This window comes from Heteronotia binoei, chromosome 1 (assembly GCF_032191835.1).
Source record: "Heteronotia binoei isolate CCM8104 ecotype False Entrance Well chromosome 1, APGP_CSIRO_Hbin_v1, whole genome shotgun sequence".
Lineage (NCBI taxonomy): Eukaryota > Metazoa > Chordata > Lepidosauria > Squamata > Gekkonidae > Heteronotia > Heteronotia binoei.
The window spans coordinates 166,496,448-166,521,392 of record NC_083223.1 but is presented as its reverse complement, the minus strand read 5'-3'; the positions used below and the strand labels follow the sequence as shown (position 1 = coordinate 166,521,392).

General features: G+C 41.1%; 1 protein-coding gene across 1 annotated transcript in view; it reads right to left on the bottom strand.

Annotated features, from left to right (window-relative positions):
- The window catches only part of KIF26B (kinesin family member 26B), a 763,222-nt gene that overhangs the window by 501,749 nt on the left and 236,528 nt on the right, over window positions 1-24,945 (bottom strand). Inside the window, exon 3 of the mRNA XM_060243792.1 lies at window positions 8,030-8,563. Within this exon, the coding sequence (XP_060099775.1) occupies window positions 8,030-8,563 (534 nt within the window). The remainder of the gene's footprint in view (window positions 1-8,029; window positions 8,564-24,945) is intronic.

Below are 24,945 nucleotides of genomic sequence, written 5' to 3'. Positions count from 1 at the left end.
TGAACAAACTAGACTGCAGAAAATCAATAATCCAAATCCTTGTTAATTGTGATCTCATGACATGCACTGTATTAAAGGATTATCTCACTCTTTTTAAGAGTTCACGGATTGCTTCTTCCCACCATAGCTGAGTCATGAGGCTCTCATATTGGCAGGATAAACCTCCTTAACTGTTTTCAGTTGCTGGGATACTCTTCCTCTTCATTTCCCTTGTTCAATGTGGTATCATGAAGGAAAAATAAATGATTCCAGGGTCATTAAGCCATGCATAAAAATGTCATGCAAACTCAAATCACACCAGAGTAAAATAGTTACAATTAGCACGAAATCCAGCTACCCCTTATAGCATAAAGGAATAAAGACACAACTAGATCTATAGTTTGAAAGTCAGATATAATTAGCCAATTACTGTAATGTATTCATTCTAATGATGACTTCTTGGTAAAAAGGTTAACTGATAACTTATGACCCTATTAAAGCTAATTAGTAAACTGATGTTTAAAAAACCCCAATACAAGTCTGATAAGAAATAAGACATTTTAGGCAATAAATGGCAGCAAAAAATGGGGCTGGTTCTTTCTATGTTTGTTTCTTCTTTTTCTGGTGGAAGAGGAAAATGGCAGTGTTTATAGCACTCCCCTCTGCAGCCTTCCAACCTATATGGATATCCTTTTTATTTATTTATTTAATGCATGTATAATCTACATTTCTCACTGAGACTCAAGGTGGGTTGAAACAATGCAATTAGAGCAATAACTGAAGCAATGCAATTAGCACAATATTAGTCCACATGGGTCCTGCAACCCAAGGAATAACTGTCCTGGGATCCAAGAAGACTGCTGGGGGAAGGGAAAGCTGGGAAGATCTCCAATACTTGCACTGGATCCAACAGTGTATGTTATTTCTTTCTTTCTTAAAAATATTTATTAGCTGCCTTTCTACCTTGCAGCACTCAGTGCAGTTTATAATACAAATAAAATAGTAATTATAAAATACATAAAAGATAACAGCTTAAATTCTGAGTTACAAATACCAATAAATAAAAAGTAAATTAGTTGACTGCAGTCCCAGTTGACTATTTGTTAACTGACTGAAAAGGTGGCAACACTATTAGGTTTAATTATGGAAATCTGTTTGATGGGACAAACCAAATTCTTGGGAGCATGGCAACTAGAACCTTTCCCAATATGTATACCTCCATCTAGATGCAGCAGTCTTCTATTATAATGTCAAGGTTTTCTCTTACCATATAGGCAGAGAATCAGTACGAGAAAATAGGATCAGCTTTCACAAAACAGTCAAGCATTTCTGGCGAGCTGTCTAGACTAGACAATCTAACTGAAAGCTAATTTACAATGGGGAGATGCCCACATCAGGAGCCATTAAGTCTAGCCATTCTTACAAATCTTGTTCTTGAGCATCAATCTGACAAATTATGATTAAGAGGGCAATGAACCCCACTGTTGGATCCGCTATGCTTTTTATCCAAAAGCACTTTTTCCTGGTCTTCTTAGCTCGGCATTTCTAAAATGCAGCCTTTAACAGGGATTTTGTGCCCAGCAGCCTACTCAACAAAATCATGCTCAGCTGTTCTGTGTAGTTTACAGTTAGCATATCTTCCATGCAAATAAAATGGAACTAAAAACTTCAAACAACAGATACCAGAATCACCAGTGTTTCACTTAAGAAATTAAAATATCTTTTTGTTTGATGTTTCAAACACATTGTTCAAATGAGTATGGTTGGACAGAGAGTTGTGATACACTGAACCAAAAAAAAAAAGCCACCACACAAAACTGGCAATTTATGTTCAGCTGTTTGTTTTTTTGTTTTTACAGCATGAAGCTGAAATTCAAGAGGCACAGTGTTTTCTGGAAATGTGGGTGTGATGTACAGGAGGCTGTCCTGCCCTGAAGGGAAAAACAGCCACTCAGCTATTTCATCCCTGAATCTATGGGAGTGCCATTCCACCATCCAGTCACCTTTCAGAGGGGGGATGGAATACTGGAGAGAAGAACAGAAGCCCTTAGTTCAGATCTGCCTCAGGGAGCGGGCAGTGATGGTTTGGGTGCTGTCTCAGCAAAAGAGCAGACAGTTTGAAGGGTAGCTCTTCCTGTCAGCATGGCAGAATGGTTTAGCTCTATCTCTGGGGAAGGATATTATGCCTGTCTCTGTTGATGCCTTATACCATTTAGTCTCGCCCTTGGGAAAGGACAGGCTGGTGTGGGTGGAATCCTGTGTATGTGAAAGGATCCAACCTAGTGGCTAGTCAGTGGCAGCCTGTTTGTACTTGCAAGCATTGAAGAGAATTCAAACCACATTCTTAAAGCTATAACTAACTTAAATTTATGTGCTTCGGTCAGGCTTCTCCTTTGACTGTCTAAAGACCCTTGTGGCTGATGCATTCCCTAAAATCAATCTATAAATAAATGTTGTTTGTTATTTGCATACAATTCTTGCCTCAGTGATCTCTGTGTTCTTGCTCACCACAAAACACACTTAATGGCAGCGAACCCAAAGCCATTTCACTTGCTCCCCTAACAACACCTTGTAACTATGGGGAAGATTTACAAACCTGGTTCCCCAGATCATAAGAGGCTGGGTGGGTCCCTTCAGTTGGTAGAAAGGGCCTGTCACAAACTGATGCCATTGTGGCATGATACAGATGAAAAGTTTTGCAAACTAGTGCCCAAGGTGGTGAAATATAAAGACAGATAATATTTAAGATCTTTTTTTAAGATAAAGGCAGCATGAAATTGAATTTCATAAAAATTGGAAGACTTACAGTTAAGGGCTGAGGAGTACCAGGCTAGGCAATAAAGCCAACTGCATTGATCAAAAGAAATTTCCAGAATTTCAGAAAGGAACCAATATTGGAAGATTGTTTTTGTTAGCTTTTCTTGCCAAGGTTTACATGCAGTTGACAAATTATATCCACTCTCAAGTATGTGGGGAGTTAAATCATATCTACTCTAAAATGACAAATGAAGAGTCCTTAGATTATGGTCTCTTTACAGAGAGGGTAAAACAGAGATCTGGATTAACTGCAGCAGAAAATATTTAGGAACTTTGATGGAAAAAATCAGATGAGAACTATTGTTAGTTGGCCTGTCATTTAGACAGACCGTTAAATTGTCGGTTGACTGGCAATGGGGCCAAATCTAGAGATCAAGTAGTGAATTTAATAGCACTGGAACAGTTTTACTGGGTCACACCCAGATTGTATGTGACAAGAAACCTGAAAATGCAGAAATTATAGATTTCTTGGAGGAGGATTTGGTGGGAATATATTTTATGAAATGAGCTTGGATCCTTTAGGAAAAACATTTACCTCAGAAAATCAACCCTGAAAAGCAAACTCTTCAGACTAGGAGAGAACCTGCAGTTACTGTCAATAGTGCATTAAAGTTCATTCACAGGACATCTGGGAGTGGCTAGAACTAAGCACAAACTGACCCAGCTTTTTCATTGGCCTGGAAGAAATGTGGCAGACAAAGGTGCCTTTGAGTAACGTCGTGTTTTATAATATTTATTGTTTTTAACTACAAAAGGAAGAAGCATAAGCATAGATACATAAAAGGGGGAAAGGGCATATACAGAATGGGAAAAGCGGGGGGGGGGGGGAAGAAAAGTACAAATATATCAGTTATAATTCTACCTCCAAATAAAATATCCAATTCGTTCTACCTGCAACTATAGAGTTCTCCATATTTTTTACCATCTTTATCCTTCATTATAAAACACTTTTACTAAACTATTATTTGCAATACAAGTCTTAACAATTCTTCTTCAACCCAAATAAATATAAACAAGTCAGAGCAATCTCAACATGGAACTGGCTGATTTGGCTTAACCATGTTGAAAACACAGACTAGTTTGTTAGTTTAACATATCATCATTAACATAAACACAAAAAATCATATCTTTATCCTTAAGAAGCTAAAAGAAAAATACAACATAGTATTTTGTCTATCTCAATATAAACAGTTTCCCCTGGGAGGCATATTTAAAAAAATCTGCCAGTTTACATAATAACTATGCTGTTTGCCTTTTTAACAATTAATTCAACACTTATAACCCTATTGGTCTAGAAAAAACAACTTATTATAACCCAAAAATAAAAATCACATGTCTGTTCTTATTGAGACTTCCATACCCAACTACCCACAAAGATAAAGACATTTCAAGAAACCCTTCTTGCTAAAAAGAAATCTATCTCCTGATTTATAACTAATTGCACTTTCTCTCTCCTTAATACAGTCTGAGACCAATATCTTTATCCTTAACAGGCTAGAAATAGAGCACAATAATTTATCTATCTTATTATAGACAATTTCTTCAAACAAACATATTAGAAGGAGATCTACTAATTTACAAAATAATTATGATGTCTACCTTCTTAACAATTATAGATTAACTTGTAGGATTACCCATATCGATAACAAACATAAAAAGCTAATATCATTATATGTTAAAGACAAGTTCACTAATTTATGAAATAATTATGCTGTCTGCCTTCTTAAAAATTGATCTAGATTAACTATTTTTACATAAAATTATTTTCAATTTTTTTTAGTCCTTTAGCTTTTATATCCACATTATTTTAGACAAGACAACTTATTATAGCCCCCCCCCCCCAAAAAAAAAGAATCTCACTTAGCCTTCTAATATCACATATCAGATTTTCTTACAAATTCCATATCCAACAATCCACAGAGAGGGATATAGTTCAGGAGGTTCTTCTTTCTGAAAGATTTCCACATCATGATTTTCTGGTTAAAATGCACCTTCTTACTTCTTAATGCAGTCATCCCTCTCAAAGAAAGTGGGAAAAATTCCACAGCCTTTGTCCCTCTCGACATAACTTCAGCCAGTCTCCATTTCCAGTCTTCTTTTTTAATTATGCCATAGGGTTCCATTTTGATTTTCTTTTGTTCTTTTCCCAACGAGTCGCTCTCCCATTTCAATTCCACAGATGTCACCGGGTTCTCTTTATCACTCTGCTCATGTAGATTTGAGATTTTGCTAGCTTTCAGCACAAAAGCTCCCATTTGTTCCTTAACCAACCCTGTCAATAAACCAAGATCTTGCCTCAGAGAATTCAAACTGCTTAAAATATCTTTTTTGGGAAAATTTCGCTTAGCAAAGCCATTTTTCTCTGTCAGCAAACTCAGTCCATTAATCCAGGTTGTAAAGTAGCTCAGAGTCCCAGATAGTCCGTCCTTTCCAATCTCCTCCAACTGAAGTTTTGAGTGTTAGCGTATGAATTTCAATCAGATGACAAGGATTAATCCCTCTAAGACGTATCTCATTTTGTTCAGACCGTATTGTAGCTGAATAATAATCTCTTTAACAGATATACAATTATAATCCGAGTCGATTTAAGTATCCATATTCAGGTTAAGTAAAATTGTTTCCAGTAGAGATGTTCTTTAGCTTTTCGAGGCCTCATTCACAGGAAAATTGGAGGTATCGACCTCTTTCCTTTCCTTTGAACTGCCCATTTATTGAAATGCAAAATGACCCATTAGCCATTGGCAATTGAAAGCCCACTTACTTGCAATGTAGAATTGTCATGCTTGAGGTAGAGAAGTGATAGATCAAAAGCTTATTGAAGAGAAGAGAAGCAAGCGATCGGGCGTTTACCTCTTGCTGCTGTAATGGCGATCATGACAGGGAGAGCTTCGTGGCATACAGAGAGAACAGGAACAACTGCCGTTGAGCCTCTGTCTTGCTGTAAAAGCCCCATGCCGAAAAGAGACCCCTTCAGGGCCTCTTTGGGGGTGTCACATCTGTGGCACTCCTCCCCCTGCCTGATTCAGGGGGGCCACAAGCAGGAGAACCCACGGACCCCGCTGAGATCAAGGCGACGTAGCTCGGAAGTCCCTTTGAGTAACATCAAGGCACACCATAGTGGACATACCACAGTTTCTTTTCAGCAGACTCAGTTTCCCTAATGAAATTGTGACTGACCTTGGGACCTCCACTCTAATGCAGTGGCTATGGGTTTTGTCTGGCATGAAACATCCTCCACCAACCTTGTACCATCCTGAGATGAATGGTTTAAACAGATTTATACTGCAATGCACAAAAGCGACCGGGACAAGCATTTACAGCACCTGGTGTTCACTTACAGAGAAATCCTGCAGGAAAGCACCAGGTTCAGTTCCTTTGAACACTTGAACGGTCAGCATGTATGAGGACCCTGTGACATCATCAGATAGGTGTGGAAAAGAGATGATATTCCTGAACCAGAGGATTACAAACCTGGTTCCCCAAAATCATAAGAGGCTGTGTACGTCCCCTCAATTGGTAGAAAGAACCTGCCACAGAGGAAATGCTTTTTCTGATGCATTTCTGCTTGTTGTGCATTTATTTAGAGATACAAAACATTCCCAGAAAAGGGAGAAATCCTTAATTCCAAGTTAATATGTTTAGGATCAGGTAGTAAGATTAAATATTTGCTTCATGGCTATAGCAATATACATCCTCTTCCGGACATAATATAGATTTTAACCAACAACATGCAGAGATATATCAATAATTTTAAAAATCTAGCTGTATAAAAAGCAAAAGCATACAAACTTAATAGATATTTTAGATAACAGAATATTATAACTAATAATTTTATTGCCAATTGTAGTTCAGCAGATTTTCCCTTAGCTTCTCACCGTAAAATCACTGTGTATGTCACATATCATATTAGTCTTTCTTCTTCAACAATGCAATTGCTAGAATTAAACTTGGAGACCCATATTTGGTTCACTGCTCTCAAGGGCCATGTGCTGTTATCAGTACTCCCTAGTTTGTATCATTAACATAATTATTAGATCCAGGACATATCATATTGAATATTACCACTGAACCAATTATTTATTCTCTGCTGTGAATTACTCTGGTCCACATTTGCTATCCTTCCAGTTTTACTCCACACATGCATTCACACATATTGCGGGGGGGGGGGGGGGGTGTTGATAGGTATATTGATGTATGCAGTTCCCTAACATTATATGCTGTGTTAATGACCCTCAGGATATATGCTTGAGATGAGCTTTGTATGCTAAGAGCTGTATCCTATGCCTTGTTCCAGGAGCTCTAATCCTGTTCTTTCAATTGGACAGCCTATGGTGTATAAAATCACTTTAAAAAAAACCCCACTATATACTATTAGTGGTATGTGGCCCCCATCTTTGGATACCTAAATCCATGGCACAGGACCATATGGACATTAGACAAATTTTTCTGCAAACTTACAGAAAATGTTTAAAATAAAACTAAAATATATAGGGAGGTTTAAATCCTCCGCACACACATTTGTATTGTCTATGCACGTGCAAACAATACTCTTATCAGCTCAGAATGGAGCTGCTCGAGCCTGTTCTGATGGCAGATGTTGGCAGCTGCTCTGGGCCCAGCTTCAGCCTCAAAGAACAGCAGCAGCTGTACCAGGCCTGGCTGTGGCAGAGGAGGATGCCAGCAGCTGCAATGGGCCCAGCCATAGCGGAGAAGGATGCTGGACTCACTAGCTGATGGCGGGGCCTGGAGCTGCACCAGGCTTGGTGATGGGGAGGGATATGGGATCTCCTCCTGTGAGTTTTCCACCCTGTCCCCAAGCTGTAAGGAGGGAAGTAGATGAGGGGAATCAGCAGCAATGAGGGGAGGGATTCCGCACCCCCCACGAGTATGTGGGATTTGAATTATATTAATTGTATTACCAAAGGCCATAAGCACTCTATTGCTATAATAGAGTGCAATTGAAAAGACAGAGTGTAAGTATTTACTTCTACAGCTCTGTCTCTAAGCTTGGAAAATAAAGTGATTTCTATATTTTCAAAATTGTTTTGATGCAGGTAGGTATCTCTTGCAAGCAGCCTTGAATTCTTGGGGTAAAGGCAAGACAGGCATATTTTAATTAATTAATAATCACATCTAAAATGTTCTTGGACTGTGGACCTCATTTAAGAAAAGGTAAAGGTGCATTACTAAGAAGAATATCAAAGAGTTTAAAGATGTTTCTTGTTCTACTTACTTGATAAGGGTACAGTGTGACGCCATTTGTTCTTGACAAAGACCAGGTGCCATCTAGGTACTGATGAGCCTGGATAGCCACAGAATTCAGGATGTTACCATTGCTTGGACTGGTGGCCATCTGTACACTGACCTTTGCCTGATGTCCCAAGGAACCATTTTTCTTCTCTATTCCATTTACAATCCCTACGTTGCTAGGTTTCCCAGTGAGTTTGTTAGGCAGAAAGCTGGTATAATTGGAAGTAGCATAGGGAGCAGACATGTATGCCCAGTCCCTGGGTTGCAAGCTGCCCATATGTCGGGAACCCACTAAAGTTGGAATTGTGGGAAGGGGAGGAGGGGAGCCAGGAGAAGCATCACAAGGTTCAGTGTTGGCAGCCTGTTCAAGTGTCAGCACCATCTGAATAGCCTCCTGTTTCAGCTGATTCAGGTGTGTAGCACATACATCACACCGATTGTCTCTCTCATTCCAAGCCTTTCGGGTAGTATTGGGCACCTGCAGCTTGTTATGAATTGCTGAAGAGAATGCTGGGTCCTGAAAATCAAGAAGAAAGAAAAAGAAAAATATTATTTTGGGTTAACAAGAATTATTTTAGCTCTATGTTTTGGAGAATGATTTTGCAAGAAGTAGGGTTTTTATTTATTTAATGTTTTTAGTTGCCAAGCACCCAAAGAGTGAGTGTGTGTGTGTATGCACCATACTACTAATAAAAACAACCCAGATATGTGGATTACCCTTCAAAGGCCAGAATAGGCAATTCTGCCTTGCATGCTCTGTGGAAACTAAGCAAGTCCAGCAGGGCACAGATGTCATCTGAGAGTGTGTTCCACAGGACAGGGGCCACAACTGAGAAGGCCCTTCCCCCTAATCAAGCCACCCTGGGGTTGGGCACTTGCAAGTGGCAGAGGGAGAAATGGTATCCTATAGCAACAAACCAGATACAGAGAGATAGGGAGAGAAAGCGAGACAGAGAGATTGAAGTCCTTTGTTTAAGACCAATAACGTTATCAGAGAGAGAGTGTTGCTCTGAAAGGTATCACTAAAGGCCTCTGAGGGAGAACTCATTGGGGCCAATCCTAACTACAGCTGCCAGTTCTAGGCAGGAGGGAAATTCCTGCAGATTTTGTGATGGAGTTTGAGGAAGGCATAAGAGTTTGGGCTTCAGAGTGGGGTCTGCCAGACCCAGGTTCTTGCTGTGGAAGCTGACTGGGTGATTTCAGACCAGTCACAGACTTTCAGCCTAACCTGCCTCACAGGGTTGTTGTTCAGATCAAAGGGGGGAGAATGAGGTAAGCTGCTTTGGTCCCCACCACTGTGGAGAAAGAATGTCCCTTTCCTAGGAAGAGGCTGAAGGGAGGGGGGAGGCAATGGAAACCTGAGGTCAGAGCGGCAGATAAAGGGAAGGAGATAGGGTTACCAACTCCAGGCTAGGAAATTCCTGGAGATTTAAGGGGTGGAGGCTGAAGAGGGTGGGGTTTGAGGAGGGGTGGGACCTCAGACAGCTATAATGCCATACACTACACCCTCCAAACTAGCCATTTTCTTCTGGGGACCACTGTTGCCAATCTCCAGGTGAATTAGAATAATCAACAAGGAATCACAGTGAGGATATATACAAAAAACACACGTGTCCGTGATATGAATAGGCTACCAGACTTTTTTTACACTTTTAAAATATATTTACATGCTTTTTAAATATAAAACTACTTCAGAATTAATCAATGTATTTGACACAAAAGTCCACATTAACAACCATAAGATACAATTAAATCCTTATAAACAGAGCCCATAGTGATTTACTAATACAGTATACAAGTAACTAGTTACAATAATATAAGACGTGTTTCGTGTTCCCACTTCATCAGTATTATAATATCTTCCACTTGTGCTGTATATTACAAGGGAGTAAGCCAATTCCTTTTCCTAGAAGCATGCGCAAAGCCTTCCACTCCATTGCTGGCCAAAACATTCTCCATACATACTGGATACAACACTGAGGCTTCATGAAGGAACCATAAATAACAAAATTCTAATACAGGTTGTTTATGAACTAATATGCGGCATTTCAAGGACCCAGGGATGAAATGGGCAGTCTTCGCAGTGGAGGACGGTAAGCAGTGGGGTGCCGCAGGGCTCGGTACTGGGTCCCATGCTCTTTAACTTGTTCATAAATGATTTAGAGTTGGGAGTGAGCAGTGAAGTGGCCAAGTTTGTGGATGACACTAAATTGTTCAGGGTGGTGAGAACCAGAGAGGATTGTGAGGAACTCCAAAGGGATCTGTTGAGGCTGGGTGAGTGGGCGTCAACGTGGCAGATGCGGTTCAATGTGGCCAAGTGCAAAGTAATGCACATTGGGGCCAAGAATCCCAGCTACAAATACAAGTTGATGGGGTGTGAACTGGCAGAGACTGACCAAGAGAGAGATCTTGGGGTCGTGGTAGATAACTCACTGAAAATGTCAAGACAGTGTGCATTTGCAGTAAAAAAGGCCAACGCCATGCTGGGAATTATTAGGAAGGGAATTGAAAACAAATCAGCCAGTATCATAATGCCCCTGTATAAATCGATGGTGCGGTCTCATTTGGAGTACTGTGTGCAGTTCTGGTCGCCGCACCTCAAAAAGGATATTATAGCATTGGAGAAAGTCCAGAGAAGGGCAACTAGAATGATTAAAGGGCTGGAGCACTTTCCCTATGAAGAAAGGTTGAAACGCTTGGGACTCTTTAGCTTGGAGAAACGTCGACTGCGGGGTGACATGATAGAGGTTTACAAGATAATGCATGGGATGGAGAAAGCAGAGAAAGAAGTACTTTTCTCCCTTTCTCACAATACAAGAACTCGTGGGCATTCGATGAAATTGCTGAGCAGACAGGTTAAAACGGATAAAAGGAAGTACTTCTTCACCCAAAGGGTGATTAACATGTGGAATTCACTGCCACAGGAGCTGGTGGCAGCCACAAGTATAGCCACCTTCAAGAGGGGTTTAGATAAAAATATGGAGCACAGGTCCATCAGTGGCTATTAGCCACAGTGTATGTGTGTATATAAATTTTTTTGCCACTGTGTGACACAGAGTGTTGGACTTGATGGGCCGTTGGCCTGATCCAACATGGCTTCTCTTATGTTCTTAACCAAACAGCACAAGTGGAAGATATTAAACTACTGATGAAGTGGGAACATGAAACACATCTATTATATTATTGTAACTAGTTACTCGTATGCTGTATTAGTAAATCACTATGGGCTCTGTATATAAGGATTTATATTGTATCTTATGGTTGTCGATGTGGACTTTTGTATCAAATACATTGATTAAGTCTGAAGCAGTTTTATATTTAAAAAGTATGTAAATATATTAAAATCTCCAGGTGAAGGCAGGAGATCACTCAGAATTACAGCTGTTCTCCAGATGGCAGAGATCAGCTTCCCTTGAGGTGTGTGTGGGGGGAGTGAATGCTTCACTTGGGTGGGTGGGAAGACAGCAAGAGTGGGGGAGGCACTTTCTCAGAGCCTCTTTTTAGAGCCCATTGTATTTTTCTCTACAATGGGCCTTATTCCTAATTACCTATGATGCAATTTCAGCATTACAAAAATAATTATAATATAGTAGGTTCCATGCATGGAGGAGTCGCCAGTTGAGTGATCACAAGCTCTTTAATAGACATGATATAGGATAGGGCTACATTACAAGACTGCAGATAGGGGCCTACTGGCCAACTTATATACATCTCTGGATTCCCACACTAGCACATCATTGGGTCATTCAAGCCGGTGGGGGCTTGTGATTGGTCTAGGACTGCAGAGATTTGGATCCTGTAGCCCTTTGTTCCCAAGTCCTCAAGCTCAGCCCGTATGGCTCCAATGAGCCCGGCAGGTACACCCAAAGTCTTCATTTGAGTCCACATACATAACAATAATGAATTAGGTTAATAATTTAAACCAATCAAGTTCAAAAAAATTCAAATTTGAATTTTAAGTTCAATTTTAATAGATGCATTTTCTACCATAAAAAGCAGGTGCCACTGGTGAATTAAGACAATCCAGACTTACACAATCAAGATTTACTATTCCATGGAAAGAAGATGATCTAGCTATAATAATGGTCTAAGGATTGCCTTCACCATTTGTCAGGCTCTGTAACTTTATCATACTGAAATTATAGAATACTAACCAAATGGACTCTCCATACTAACCCACAGCCTTTTGCTATATTGTAGCTAGCATGCATATCAAAGGGGGGACATTTGAAGTGTTAACTTTGTTTAGGTTGTAGAAGGAGCAAAGGAATGTGGCCGTTAATAGATACCACCGCTGGCCAGCATCTTCCCAGAGGCAAAGAGATAAGCAGAAGCTCTCGTGTGAAAGTTTGCACCTTCACTCCCTGTTGTTTTGAGAATAGTGCCTTTGTTTAGATATCGCTTTGATGTAGATTCCATAAGACTAAGAAACACCCATTCCCAGGTATTAGTGTCAACTTTTGTTTCCAGCTATGAGTTTCCAATAAAGTATTACATTGTCTCAATGAATACCGCCTTGAGTCTCCATAGCCTGACACCATTGTTGTCCAGACTCCCCAGTTGAGAACCTTCTTCCAAGCCCAGCTCTCTGTGCTTCCACCTGCAGAGAAGAGTTGGGCAAGAACCAAAGACAAGGCTTTCTCAGTGGTGGTACATTGCTTCTGGAATACCCTCCCTCATAAAGTTTTCCTGGTATGTACCTCACTGTCTTTTAGAAGCCAAGACAAAATATTTCTCTTTATCCAGGCTTTTGAATGAAGCCTTAACTTGCCCATTTTAATTGATTTTAATGGCTTGCCTCTAGCCTACAAACTGTTTTATTGTTATGTTATACTACTGAATACTGCTTTTATGTTGCAGTGTTTTAGCACTATTTTTATGTCCCACAGGGTTCTCTGAATGGATTTTTTTAATGTTTGTTGTTTTTTATGATTTTATTACCCTGATGATGTTATTACCTTGCTGTTGTTTTTTAAACGTTAGGAGTACTCCAAGAAGATCACTGGAGAGGAGACCTAACTGTCTCATGACCCTGTTGGCAGCCAAACACAGAAAACATATTCCTTTCAAGGGCAGGCCCATGTGGAAATTTTGAAAATACCTTATTCAGTCTCTTATCTTCATCAGTACCTTGCACGCATGTGCACACTACACCAGGGGTGTCAAACATGCGTCCCAGGAGCAAATCAGCCCTGAGAGGGCTCCTATCAGGCTCCTGAGCAACTGGCTGTCATCTGCTTCCTTCTCCCTTTCTCTTGCTTCCTTCTGCATAACAGCTTGCTTTGCAAGGCTTGCTCAATTGCACAGGAGCTACAGAGCAAAACCTCTGTTTTCTCCATTGGCTAAGACTCCTCCCTTGGGGAGGAAGAGGGGAGGCAGAGCTTGCTTTGCCAGGCTCTCTTAATTGCACAGTGGAGCTATTGAGCCAAGCCTCTCTTCCTTCTATTGGCTGAGGCTCCTCCCCCTCCTGGTCCCCTGGGAAAGGGAGGGAAGAGCTAGAGCTTCCTTTGCCCAGTCCCCTGGATCCCATGGAAGAAATACAAAGAAAGCACCTTTAAGTTCAATGAGTACTAATGTTTTAAGCATGTTTTAATTTAAAAAAAAAAAAAATCTTTAATTGTGTTTGTGTCCTTTATAAAGTTTATATCTCTGCTACCTAATCTTAAATAGGTACACACATGGCCCTGTCCAACATGGCCCAGCCCAACAAGGCCTCATTTATGTCAGATCTGGCCCTCATAACAAATAAGTTTGACACCCCTGCACTACACTGTTGGTCTTCTATCACAATTTTTCACTTACAATGGAGTCCTAGGTATGTGTGTGTGTAGACACGCACACAATAACATTCACTGAAAACTTACACAGTAATTCATAACTATCTGCCAAACAAACATCAAACAGAAAGATACCAACAGTCTGTCCACAACAGATATGGCCATCCAGGGCTTTTCTGTAGAAAAAGCCCAGCAGGAACTCATTTGCATACTAGGCCACACCCCCAGATGTCACCATTGTTTCACACAGTGCTTTTTTGTAGGAAAGCCCAACAGAAACTCATTTGCACATTAGCCCCACTTCCTGACAAGAAGTCAGTCAGAATTGCGTTCCTGCTCAAAAGCCCTACGACCGTCACATGGTTTATGAAAAAGCCAGTTCAACAAATAGTTCTCTAAAAAAGCAATGCAAAACCCATAAGCACAGTATACCTAATCTGGGAGGCTATTTCAGAAAGCTTGTTCCCCAGCCAAGGATGTCTTCTCAATCCTGTCACTGGTAAGGAAATTAGAAACAACCAGAAGGAGCAAAACTGGTACATGATACATGGAGAGACAGTCCCCAAAATATATTGAACTCAGGTCATGAAAGATAAGAACTAGCACCTTAAGCTGAGCCTGAAACAAACAGGCAACCAATGAGGTGTTTTAGGACAAGCATTACACATTTGTAGTAACATTCTCCAGTTAAAAGATGTGCAATTGCACACTAATTGAGTTTTCTGAGTTTTTAAAAGTTCAGCCCCATATAGACTATATTTACAGCAGTCTGTCCCCAAGGATACAGTAGTCCAGATCAGGGAAACTTGTTCAGCTGAGTCAGAGGGAAGATAATGTTCACATAAGATGTAATTGAAATAAAGCGTTTTTGGCAACTGTACCATCCTCTTCCGAGGCTGTGTCCGAGGGCATTGCTAAACTCTTCACATAGCCTGAGTGAAATAGACTCACTTTACCAAGGGTAGGAAAGCAATCCCCTTTATGACATCAACAAAACCAACTAGCATACCTCCATCTCATCCGGATTCAGGCTGCAGTCAGATGACAGGCTTGGCATAGTCTGGGTGTACCTCTAATTTCACCAGAACAAATAGTTCCAGAGAGTTTTGACCAGATATGCCACTACTGTTGCACAGCCACCACATGGTGTGTGGATAGGCAACTTCTTTTTTAAAGCTACTTTGCATATGCACAGAACTGCTTATTCACCAGGGGTGAACAAGCAGTTATGCACATATTGCTAACTGTGAAAAAAAAATGGTAATCAGGGAACAGAAGCCTCAGACCTCACAAATGGCTTGAACATGCAACTGAGAGATCAGACATCCAGAAATGCTCAGTGAGAACAATTTGATCCATAAATACAAGACTTTCTACAGCGTTGGGAAAGTCAGAGTGAGGACATGGGGGCAAAGACCGGGGAACGGGGGGCAGATGACACTGTCTGGATGCACATGTTAAATCCAGTAGGGAGAAGCAACAACTTCAGATCAAACAGCTAGTCTGATCTCAGCCTCAGTTTCAGCTTGTTCTTCCCTGTCCACTGGAACAGCGTATCCAAGCACTGGCCTCCCATAGAGACAGCTGCTTCTACAGGTTAGGTATCATCAGCATATTGCTCAAACCCAAACTTGTGGGCAATCTCAGTGGTCACACACACATATTAAACAACATTAGGGAGAGAACAGAACACTGCAACCTCCTGCAAAACAGTTTACACAGCATCACCAACAAGCAGGGGAATGGGTAAAAGTAAGCTGAGAGAGAAGCATCTATGGAAAAAGAAAGATAGATGTAAATCTATGGTAGTTTTCGCACTCACCTCCAGCCGCCGCGACCCCCCTCTTCACCGCGCAGGATCTGCGCGGATTTCGCACTAAATGCCGCGGAGCAGCCTTTTGCGCCGGAAACTCCCGTCGCAAAAGCCGCGCAAACGGAAACTGTTTTTTGGCGGTTTACGTTTGAGCGGCTTTTGCGCCGGGAGTTTCCGGCGCAAAAGGCTGCTCCGCGGCATTTAGTGCGAAATCCGCGCAGATCCTGCATGGTGAAGAGGGGGGTCGCGCCGGCTGGAGGTGAGTGCGAAAACGACCTATGTTAAATTTATACGATCACAAAGGTTCTATGCTTAATCTACAAACCACAATTTCCAGAACTTTTAACAAAACCTGTGGACATTTTATTTATTTATTTATTCATTCATTCATTCGATTTTTATCAACTTCTTAGTTACCCTACAAATAAAGCCTTCTGTGTCTTCACTGCTCTAGGAAGAGATTATTGCTCTAAAGCTATTTTTTCCTCAGATAAGAACACAGAATTGGTTTGTTGGATCAATTTAACTCATATGGGCTCTAAGAAACAGAAGGATAAAGAATTGTTGGAGGGATGAATGTTTTTTATTTGCCTTTCCTTAACTGCTGAGGAGATTTAGCTGGGGCTACTGTATCGGAGGGCAGTGTTTGAAGGTGTGTATAGCTTGTGGAAGAATGGTTTCTGTAAGTTTGGTTTCTGTTGAGTAAGTATAGTTTCTGTTTGTCTCTGTTGCCCGGATGTAATTTGATTAACTATTATTTGATTACCTGCTGGCCCTGCCCTCTGCGGGATGAGGCTTCTATTCTGTAAGGCTCCTCCTTGCCAGAGGCACAAGTTGAAGGGCAAGAGCTCAAGGGCAAGAGCTCAAGGGCTCCTCCTAGCTTCAGGGTCTGCCCTGGGGGCCCTGTAGAAAGGTGAGTAGCTATTAATAAATAGTCTTGGAAAACAGTTTGGCAGTGAAGTTATCAGGGAAGTACAAGATAACCAGGGGAGGGAAATTGTAACAGGTGATGAAGAGAGGACAGAACTGCTCAATACCTAATTTTCCTCAGTCCTTGCTTGTGAGGAAAAAAGTGCTCAACATGGCAAAAACAGAACACATGGTGAGGGAAGGGAGTTGCAGCCTAGGATCGGCACATAGACACCTAGTTTCTTTAACTGAAACTGAGTCCTTGGGGCCAGATGAACTGCATCCAAAGGTACTAAAAGAACTTGTGGAGGTAATTTTTCAGCCTCTATCCGTTATTTTTGAGAATTCTTGGAGAACAGATAAGGTGCCAGAAGATTGGAGGCAGGCAAATACTGTCCCCATCTTCAAGAAGAGGAAAAAGAAGGCTCCGGGTAACTACTAACCTATCACCTTGACATCTATACCTGGAAAAGTTTTAGAACAAATCATCAGTCAGTCCTTACGCATTTAGAAAGGATGGCTGTGAGTATTAAGAGCCAGCATGGGTTTCTCAAGAACAAGTCATGTCAGACTATAACCTTCTCTCTCTCTCTTTTTTTTTCTTTTGAGAAAGTTATTACTTTGCTGGATCAGTAATGCTTTTAATAAGGTTCCACAGAATATTCTTGTTGACATGTTGGTAAAATGTGTTTTGGATCCAATTACCGTTAAGTGGATCTGTAACTGGGTGGCAGATCGCACTCAAAGAGTGCTTGTGAATGGTTCCTCATCCTCTTGGAGAGGAGTGACAAGCAGAATCCCTCAAAGATCTGTTCTGGGATCTGTTTTGTTCAACATCTTTATAAATTTTTATGATTTTTATGAAGGAATAGAGGGATTGCTTATTAAATTTACAAATGATACTAAATTGGGAGGGAACACAAATACAGTAGAAGATAGAGTCAGGATATAAGATGATCTTGACAGGCTGGAAAACTTGGATAAAACAAATAAAATGAATTTCAACTGGGATAAATGTAAAGTTCTGCATTTAAATCCAACACAATCCAGATAAATCCAACACATTATCATAGGATGGAGGAAACTTGTCTTGGCAGTAGTGTGTGCAAAAATGATCTAGGGGTCTTAGTGAACCTTACAACTGAACATGAGTCAGCAGTGTCAATAGACATGGGGTAAAAGAACAAGTCTCTCGCGGATCAAAAACTGACTAATTAATAGGAAACAGAGAGTGAGTATAAATGGGCAATTTTCACAGAGGAGGGTGGTAAGCAGTAGGGTACTGCAGGGCTCAGTACTGGGTCTGGTGATTTTTAATTTGTTAATTAATGATTTGGAGTTGGGAGTAAGCAGTGCTAAATTTGTGGATAATACTAAATTGTTCAGAATGGTGATAACAAGAGAGGATTGTGAGGCATTCCAAAGGGATCTGTCAAGGTTGGACGAGTGGACGTCAACGTGGCAAATGAGGTTCAAGGAGGCCAAATGCAAAGTAATGCACATTGGGGCAAAAAATCCTAACTATAAATACATGTTGATGGGGTCCAAACTGGCACAGACAGACCAAGAGAGCTATCTTGGAGTCATAGGAGATAACTCACTGAAAATGTTGCAACAGTGTGCGACTGCAATAAAAATGCTGAGGATTATTAGGAAGGAAACTGAAAACAAATCAGCCAGTATCATATTGCCCCTGTATAAATCGATGGTGCGGCCTCATTTGGAATACTGTGTCTGGTCATCACACCTCAAAAAAGATAAGTGCAGAAAAGGGCAACTAGAATGATTAATGAGTTGGAACACTTCCTTTATGAAGAAACTTTAAAGCGCTTGAGGCTTGGAGAAACGATGACTGAGGGGTGACAGAGGTTTACAAGATTATGCATGGAACAGAGAAGATAGAGAAAGAAGTCCTTTTCTCCCTTTCTCACAATACAAGAACTTGTGGACACAATGAAACTTCTGAGCAGTCGGGTTAGAATGGATAAAAGGAAGTACTTCTTCACCCAAAGAGTGATTAGCAGATGGAATTCACTGCTGCAGGAGGTCGTGGCAGCTACAAGCATAGACAGCTTCAAGAGGGAATTGGATAAACATATGGACCAGAGGTCTATCAGAGGCTATTAATAGATGGAACTCTGGGGCAAGTGATGCTGTGTATTCTTGGTGCTTGGGGGGGGCAACAGTGGGAGGGCTTCTAGTGTCCTGGCCCCACTGGTGGATCTCCGGATGGCACCTGGTTTTTTGGCCACTGTGTGGGTCCACTGTATGGTCCACTGGCCTGATCCAACATGGCTTCTCTTACAGTATGTTCTTAGCAGGGCTTTTTTGTAGAAAAAGCCCAGCAGGAACTCATTTGCATATTAGGCCACACCCCCTGACATCACTATTGTTCCACATAGGGCTTTTTTGTAGGGAAAGCCCACCAGTGTCTCATTTGCATATTAGGCCACACCCCCTGACACCAAGCCAGCTGGAACTGCATTCCTGTGCATTCCTGCTAAAAAAAAAAAGCCCTGGTTCTTAATGTAATGCGGTAGCTAAAAAGGCAAGAGCAATTTTGGGCTGTGTCAACAGAAGTATAGTGTCCATTTCATGCAAAGTGATGATACTGCTTTACTCTGCTCTGGTAAGACCTTACCTAGAGTACTGCATTCGGTTTGGGGCATCACCATTTAAGAAGGATATAGACAAGCTGGAACAGGTCCAGAGGAGGGCAATGAAGATGCTGAGGGGTCTGGAAACCAAGTCCTATGAGGAAAGGCTGAAGGAGCTAGTTATGTTTAGCCTGGGCAGGAGGCAGCTGAGAGGTGATATAATTACCATCTTCAAGTACGTGAAGGGCTGTCATATAGAGGATGATGTGGAATTGTTTTCTGTGGCCCCAGAAGGTAGGATCAGAACCAATGGTTTGAAATTAAATCAGAAGCGTTTCCGGCTCAACATTAGGAAGAATTTCCTGACTGTTAGAACGGTTCCTCAGTGGAACACCCTCAGGAGGTGGTAGGCTCTCTTTCCTTGGAGGTTTTTAAACAAAGGCTATATGGCCATCTGACAGTGAAGGGGCAGCCCCTGAATAATTAATGAATAACCCTATAATAATAAATGAAAATATGTTTTTTGCCTTCAGAAGAGATGTCTGATGTAATGTTTGAAGCAGCTTCAATGTGTTAGAAGCAGACAGCTTTCAATGGGAGTGGATTGAAGGTTGTAAAAGTAGATAACAGACAGGCCTCTCTGAGAAGCTTCTTGCTAAGCTGATAACACATGAAGGCAAGACATATGGAAAAATGCTGTAAGGAAAGCAAGGAGGTGAGGCATGTTGAGTAGATAAGCCTGGGGGCTTGCCTGCTTGTTTTGGGGTGTGAATAAAAACGGTCTGTATGAAAATAACTGTAACTTAGTCATTTTAGAGGCTTATGCCGAGCTAAATTCTGCTTTGGTGCCAAAGTAAAAATTCATTTCATACCAGCAATGTGTGTGGCTCCATTATTTTCCTGCTTCAACAGCAATGCTGATCCTTTGAACTTTGGGGAAGGTATATGTGAGTTTCCCGCATTGTGCAAGGGTTTGGACTAGATGATCTTGAGGGGTACCTTCCAAATCTATGATTCTATGATCTATGCAGGTCAGCATGCTCTTGCCAGTTGCCCAGGGAACTTACAAAAAGGACATGAGAGTGATGATCATCCTGTTCTCCCCCCCCCCCCCCAGTAAATCTCTGTGTTTCTTGCTTACATCCTAGTTGGTAGGGGAGGAGGGAGGAGGTCTGAACCAAAGCAAACAGAGTTCCACAAAGCTATTGTTTGTATATTGGAAAAAGGATACCAAGTGTGCCAGAGAGGAGGGGATAATGGAGTATTCACTGCTGGGAGGTCATATTAATTATACTCCATCTTTATTGTATGTTCAAACATTTTATTTTCACTGTTTAACTACCGTGAACAGCTACTCAACAGTCTAAGATTAATTGATTAATAAATCATGATACCTCTTTATGCAAAGTGGCTGAAAAGTAGTTCTGTCAATAGTAGTACAAGAGAGACCTAACTGGGGATGGGGAAACACCAGGGGGCCTCAACTAATTGAGCTACACACTGGACAATTTTGTTTAGTCAAACAATCAAAGTGTATCAAGAATGGAGCAATGTTTTTATTAGATACTGATTAAAAACTGAAATCCTAAACTGAAATTATATCCCACTTTTCTCCTCAGTGGTGATGAAACCAATTTATATTATTCTCCTTTCCTCCATTTTATCTTCACAACAACCTTGTGAAGTAGGCTAGCCTGAGAGTATAGGACCATTCCAAGGTCAACCAGCAAGCTTCCATGGAAAAGTGGCATTCAAACCTGGGTCTCTCTGATCTTAGTTCAACAATCCAACAACTGTGCCACACTGGCTATCATTATAGCCAGTTATGGTTGGTTTCCGGTAAGTCTGTATTGGAAGATAAGGATCTTAATATATCCATCAGAGTGTGCAACCCTTTGAATTATTTTGTATTTAATGCAAAACTTGGCACTGTGAGAAACTCAGCTTTAATTCCTCCCCTCCACCACAGAGGTTTTTAGCTCACTAGAGCAAAAAGAAAAGTCAGGAGTTTAGAGAATATGTATCAGAATACATACGAATGGTGCACAGCTGAGTTTCATTGCCTGAATAGATCCTGGCTCCTCTCTTACTCTGAAGATGGTTTCATTTAAACAAGACTTTGGTTGCGGCAAAAGCCTCTGGTCTGTCACAGTGTCTCCTTTAAACCAGGCAGCTGACTGCTCAAATCAACTATGTGAGAAAACAGCTATAGAGACTCAAGGGAAAGTGCTGTCCCATTGTAAATGCCACTTGTCCCTATCATTGTGCCTTCCTTCCCTCAATTCTCTTTTCTCCTTGTCATCTGCTACTCTGGCCCTTGCCACACACAAAAAAAACCCCTTTTGAAAATCTAGGATGTTGAAGTGGTTCATAAGTGCATAGGTTGGATCAATTGAGGAATCCCAGCTAGAATGAGTGAGGTAACTGACTTAATTGAAATAATTCCAATAGAAAGCTCAGACTGTGGTGTTTGACTTGTAATGGCTGTTTCACACTTGCAAGTAATTATACATATAAATACAGCTTCTATAGGACAGGGACATAGCTTGATTTGCTTAATTTACCTTTTAGGAAACTGAATAGGGGAAATTGGTTACCTTTTAGGAAACTGAATAGGGGAGACATAAGATTTGTGGTCCTGAATATAATTCAACGATTGCATCAGGTTTTACTCATACAGGAGCAGAAAGGAAGAGTGGGGCTCTTTTACTCCACAGCACCTTGAGGAAGTTGCCTCATATTTGCTTTCTACCTGGTTGATTAGTCAGGCTGTAAAATCTTAACCAGTTCTCCTGCTTCAGTTCCTTAACACAACAGCCCTGGTGTTGTTCTTGAAACTTAACCACGCCTCTGGCACTGCGTTTGACCAAAGAATAACTACATGTTATATTCAGAACCAGACACAGTTCAGCATGAAAGATTCCAAATGCCTTTATAAATAAATCTTATGAAATAAAACCTCTTCTGAGGCCAAACAAGCAATATAAATATTCCAGTAACTGTGGCAGCTTCAGGGACCATCGTGCACTAGCAGCTTGGGTTGTATATCAGTACTGAAGCAAACTTCAGTTCCTTCTTAGATATCAACATGCATGGCCTCCTGAGAGGGACACATGGAACCCTGATCTTTGTACCATCGTAAAGGCAGGTGAAGTACATCTAATACACCCTGACACCTTGAGAGGGAAATGCAGTCACAGTCTACACTACCTGACCCAGATGCATCCAGTCACTTTACATTCCCTTGTGTGTGTCTTTTTCCTCTTAATGTTAAGAAGTGTTACATAGTTGCTAAAGAAAGGTTGCCAACCTCCAGATGGGTCCTGGAGATCTCCCGCTTTTACAACTGATATCCAGCTGGCAGAAATCAGCTCCCCTGGAGAAAATGGCTGCTAAGAAGGCTAGACTCTATGACATTGTACCATGCTGAGGCCCTTCCCTTCCCTTCCCTTCCTCTCCCCAAACCCCACCCTATCCCAGGTCCACCCCCAAAATCTCCAGGTATTTTCCAACAGAGACCTGAGAACCGTATCAATGCTAAGAGGTCAAGCTATGAATCAAAATGTTTCTAATTCTAATCTTGTGTGTGCCATGAATTTACTAGCTAACCTTAACTCAACTTCATACATATATGGTAAATTGAAGCTTTTACTTGGCCAGAGGCATGAGGGGGGAAGAAACTGGGGAACATCTAAGCAAGTCCTGTGTTGACCATCTGTCCCTCCCCTTTTTGCAAGTAACTTAAACCCAAGTTTAAAGACTGGCCTTGGTTAGAGGCATAAGCCAATGGGCTCATAGTCAGTCGCTTGCAGCTCTGTGAAGGGTTGCCAACAACCTGGAGAAAAAGTGGGATGCTATTTATCAGGCAATATTTACCTCATTAAATATTAATGGGACCATTAAAAGCTACCCATTTCAACACATTAAGCCTCTGTTAAGAACAGTTTTTCCAGGCTGTTGGCAACCCTTTGTTTTGGAAGAAACAGCACCACCTCATGGCTTATCACATTAGGAAGGGGGAAGTATTGTGGGGGGGGGGGGTTATTAAATTAGCATTTATTTTGACTTCTGTTGTGGGAGAAGAGCAGGACAAAAATACTTAACTAAAATATTTAACTAACCAAGATAATGTCTCTCAGCACTATAAAGCACCATATAAATTCTCAGCATTGGCACAGTAAGGCTGCTCATTAACCTGTCCTCCCAGCATTTTGCTTCATGAAGTTTTCTGGACCCAGTCTACAAGAGATTATATCCACCACCCCCATTCCTGCCATTGACAGAGTTGTAGTAGAAGCGCCCACTGGGTACCTCTGGTCAGACCAGTCTCAGTTCTAAGGAAGACACTCACACAGACTCAACAAACTGTATTGGGTTCAGGCAGATATCAGAGTCACCTGTACTCAAGGATGACACAATCCTTTGGCAGTTCCAATTCACCTTAAAGTAATACATCTCTCTCTCTCTCTCTCCCTCTCTCTCTCTCTCTCTCTCTCTCCCTCCCTCCCTCCCTCTCTCTCTCTCTCTCTCTCTCTCTCTCTCTCTCTCTCTATATATATATATATATATAGTCATCTTTCTTGTTAAGGAAAGAGTGCCTTTCATGTCCATTACAAAACTCACTTCAAATGAGCCCAATCAGTCCTCATTAAAAGCAGTTTCAAAGGGAACAAAATATATAGCACCACATATAGGTACATGAATCAGGATGGGACTGTTGGAAATAGTTCCTAATAAAACAGCTTTCAAATGGACAGAAGCTTATAAACTGGTGTATAAAAAAGTCCAAACTTTATCCTTGGCAGAACTATTATGAGGTTGTTCCAAGGAAAGCCACTGAGACTGGAATGACTCACTGTGTCCTACATATGGCATGAAAAAAGTTAAATCACTATTATGTACATTGAAGCTCCTAAGACAGATTGCTTCAGTAGCATAACTACTATATTTTGGCATCTGCACACTTCCTATATCAGCTCCAGGGGGTATGTTGCTGGGTTTAATGAGCAGCAATTTATTAGTCCCGCAGGTGTGTATAAAACAAAGGCAGAAGGACTTCAAGCTATGTATACTTGGGTTGCATAGCACAAGCTACAAGAAGATGCCAAGTTATGCACACTATCAGAGTTTCTTAGGCTTTAAAACTCAGCAGGAAACCACAAAGAAATAGGTCTGGTTGTGCGACTTCATGTCGACTGGAAAAGTCCATGGTATTTTGGCATGCATTTCCACAGTGCCAGCAGGAAAAGCAGAGCACAGAGCCCTTCAAAATTCCGAGAAATTATTCACTGTTACAACAATACATTTCTTTTTTAACAAAAGAATGTTGGGTTCTGTTTCAAGGAAAGGTTGAGTAAGATGCTACTGGAACTGAATTCATTGCTAAGGGCAAACTGGAATAATTTTGTGGACAAAAGAATAGATAAATACTATGATGGCTGCAGACTGAAGAAGTGTAGCAAAGATGATTGTACCTCAATTACTAAGTTAAAAAGGGCTAGGCAGGTTGTGAGCTATATATTGTGTATATAGCTAGGCTATGCGAAACATGCTGCTCATACTGTTGCCTTGTTTGTCTTTTCTCCTTCCATTTGTTTTGTGTCATCCACCTCCTGGGTCTTGTCATTGTCTGAGACTGAAGTCCTTTGAGCTAAACTTTGCTTAGCCTTCAGGAAAATGGAGAGGTGATCCTTGCCAGGGATTTTAGGCATTGTCTTAATATGAATAATGTGAAGCCCAGTACAGCATTGCCTCATTCACTTTCTCCTTCACAACTAATTTATTTACTTTATTTACACCATGT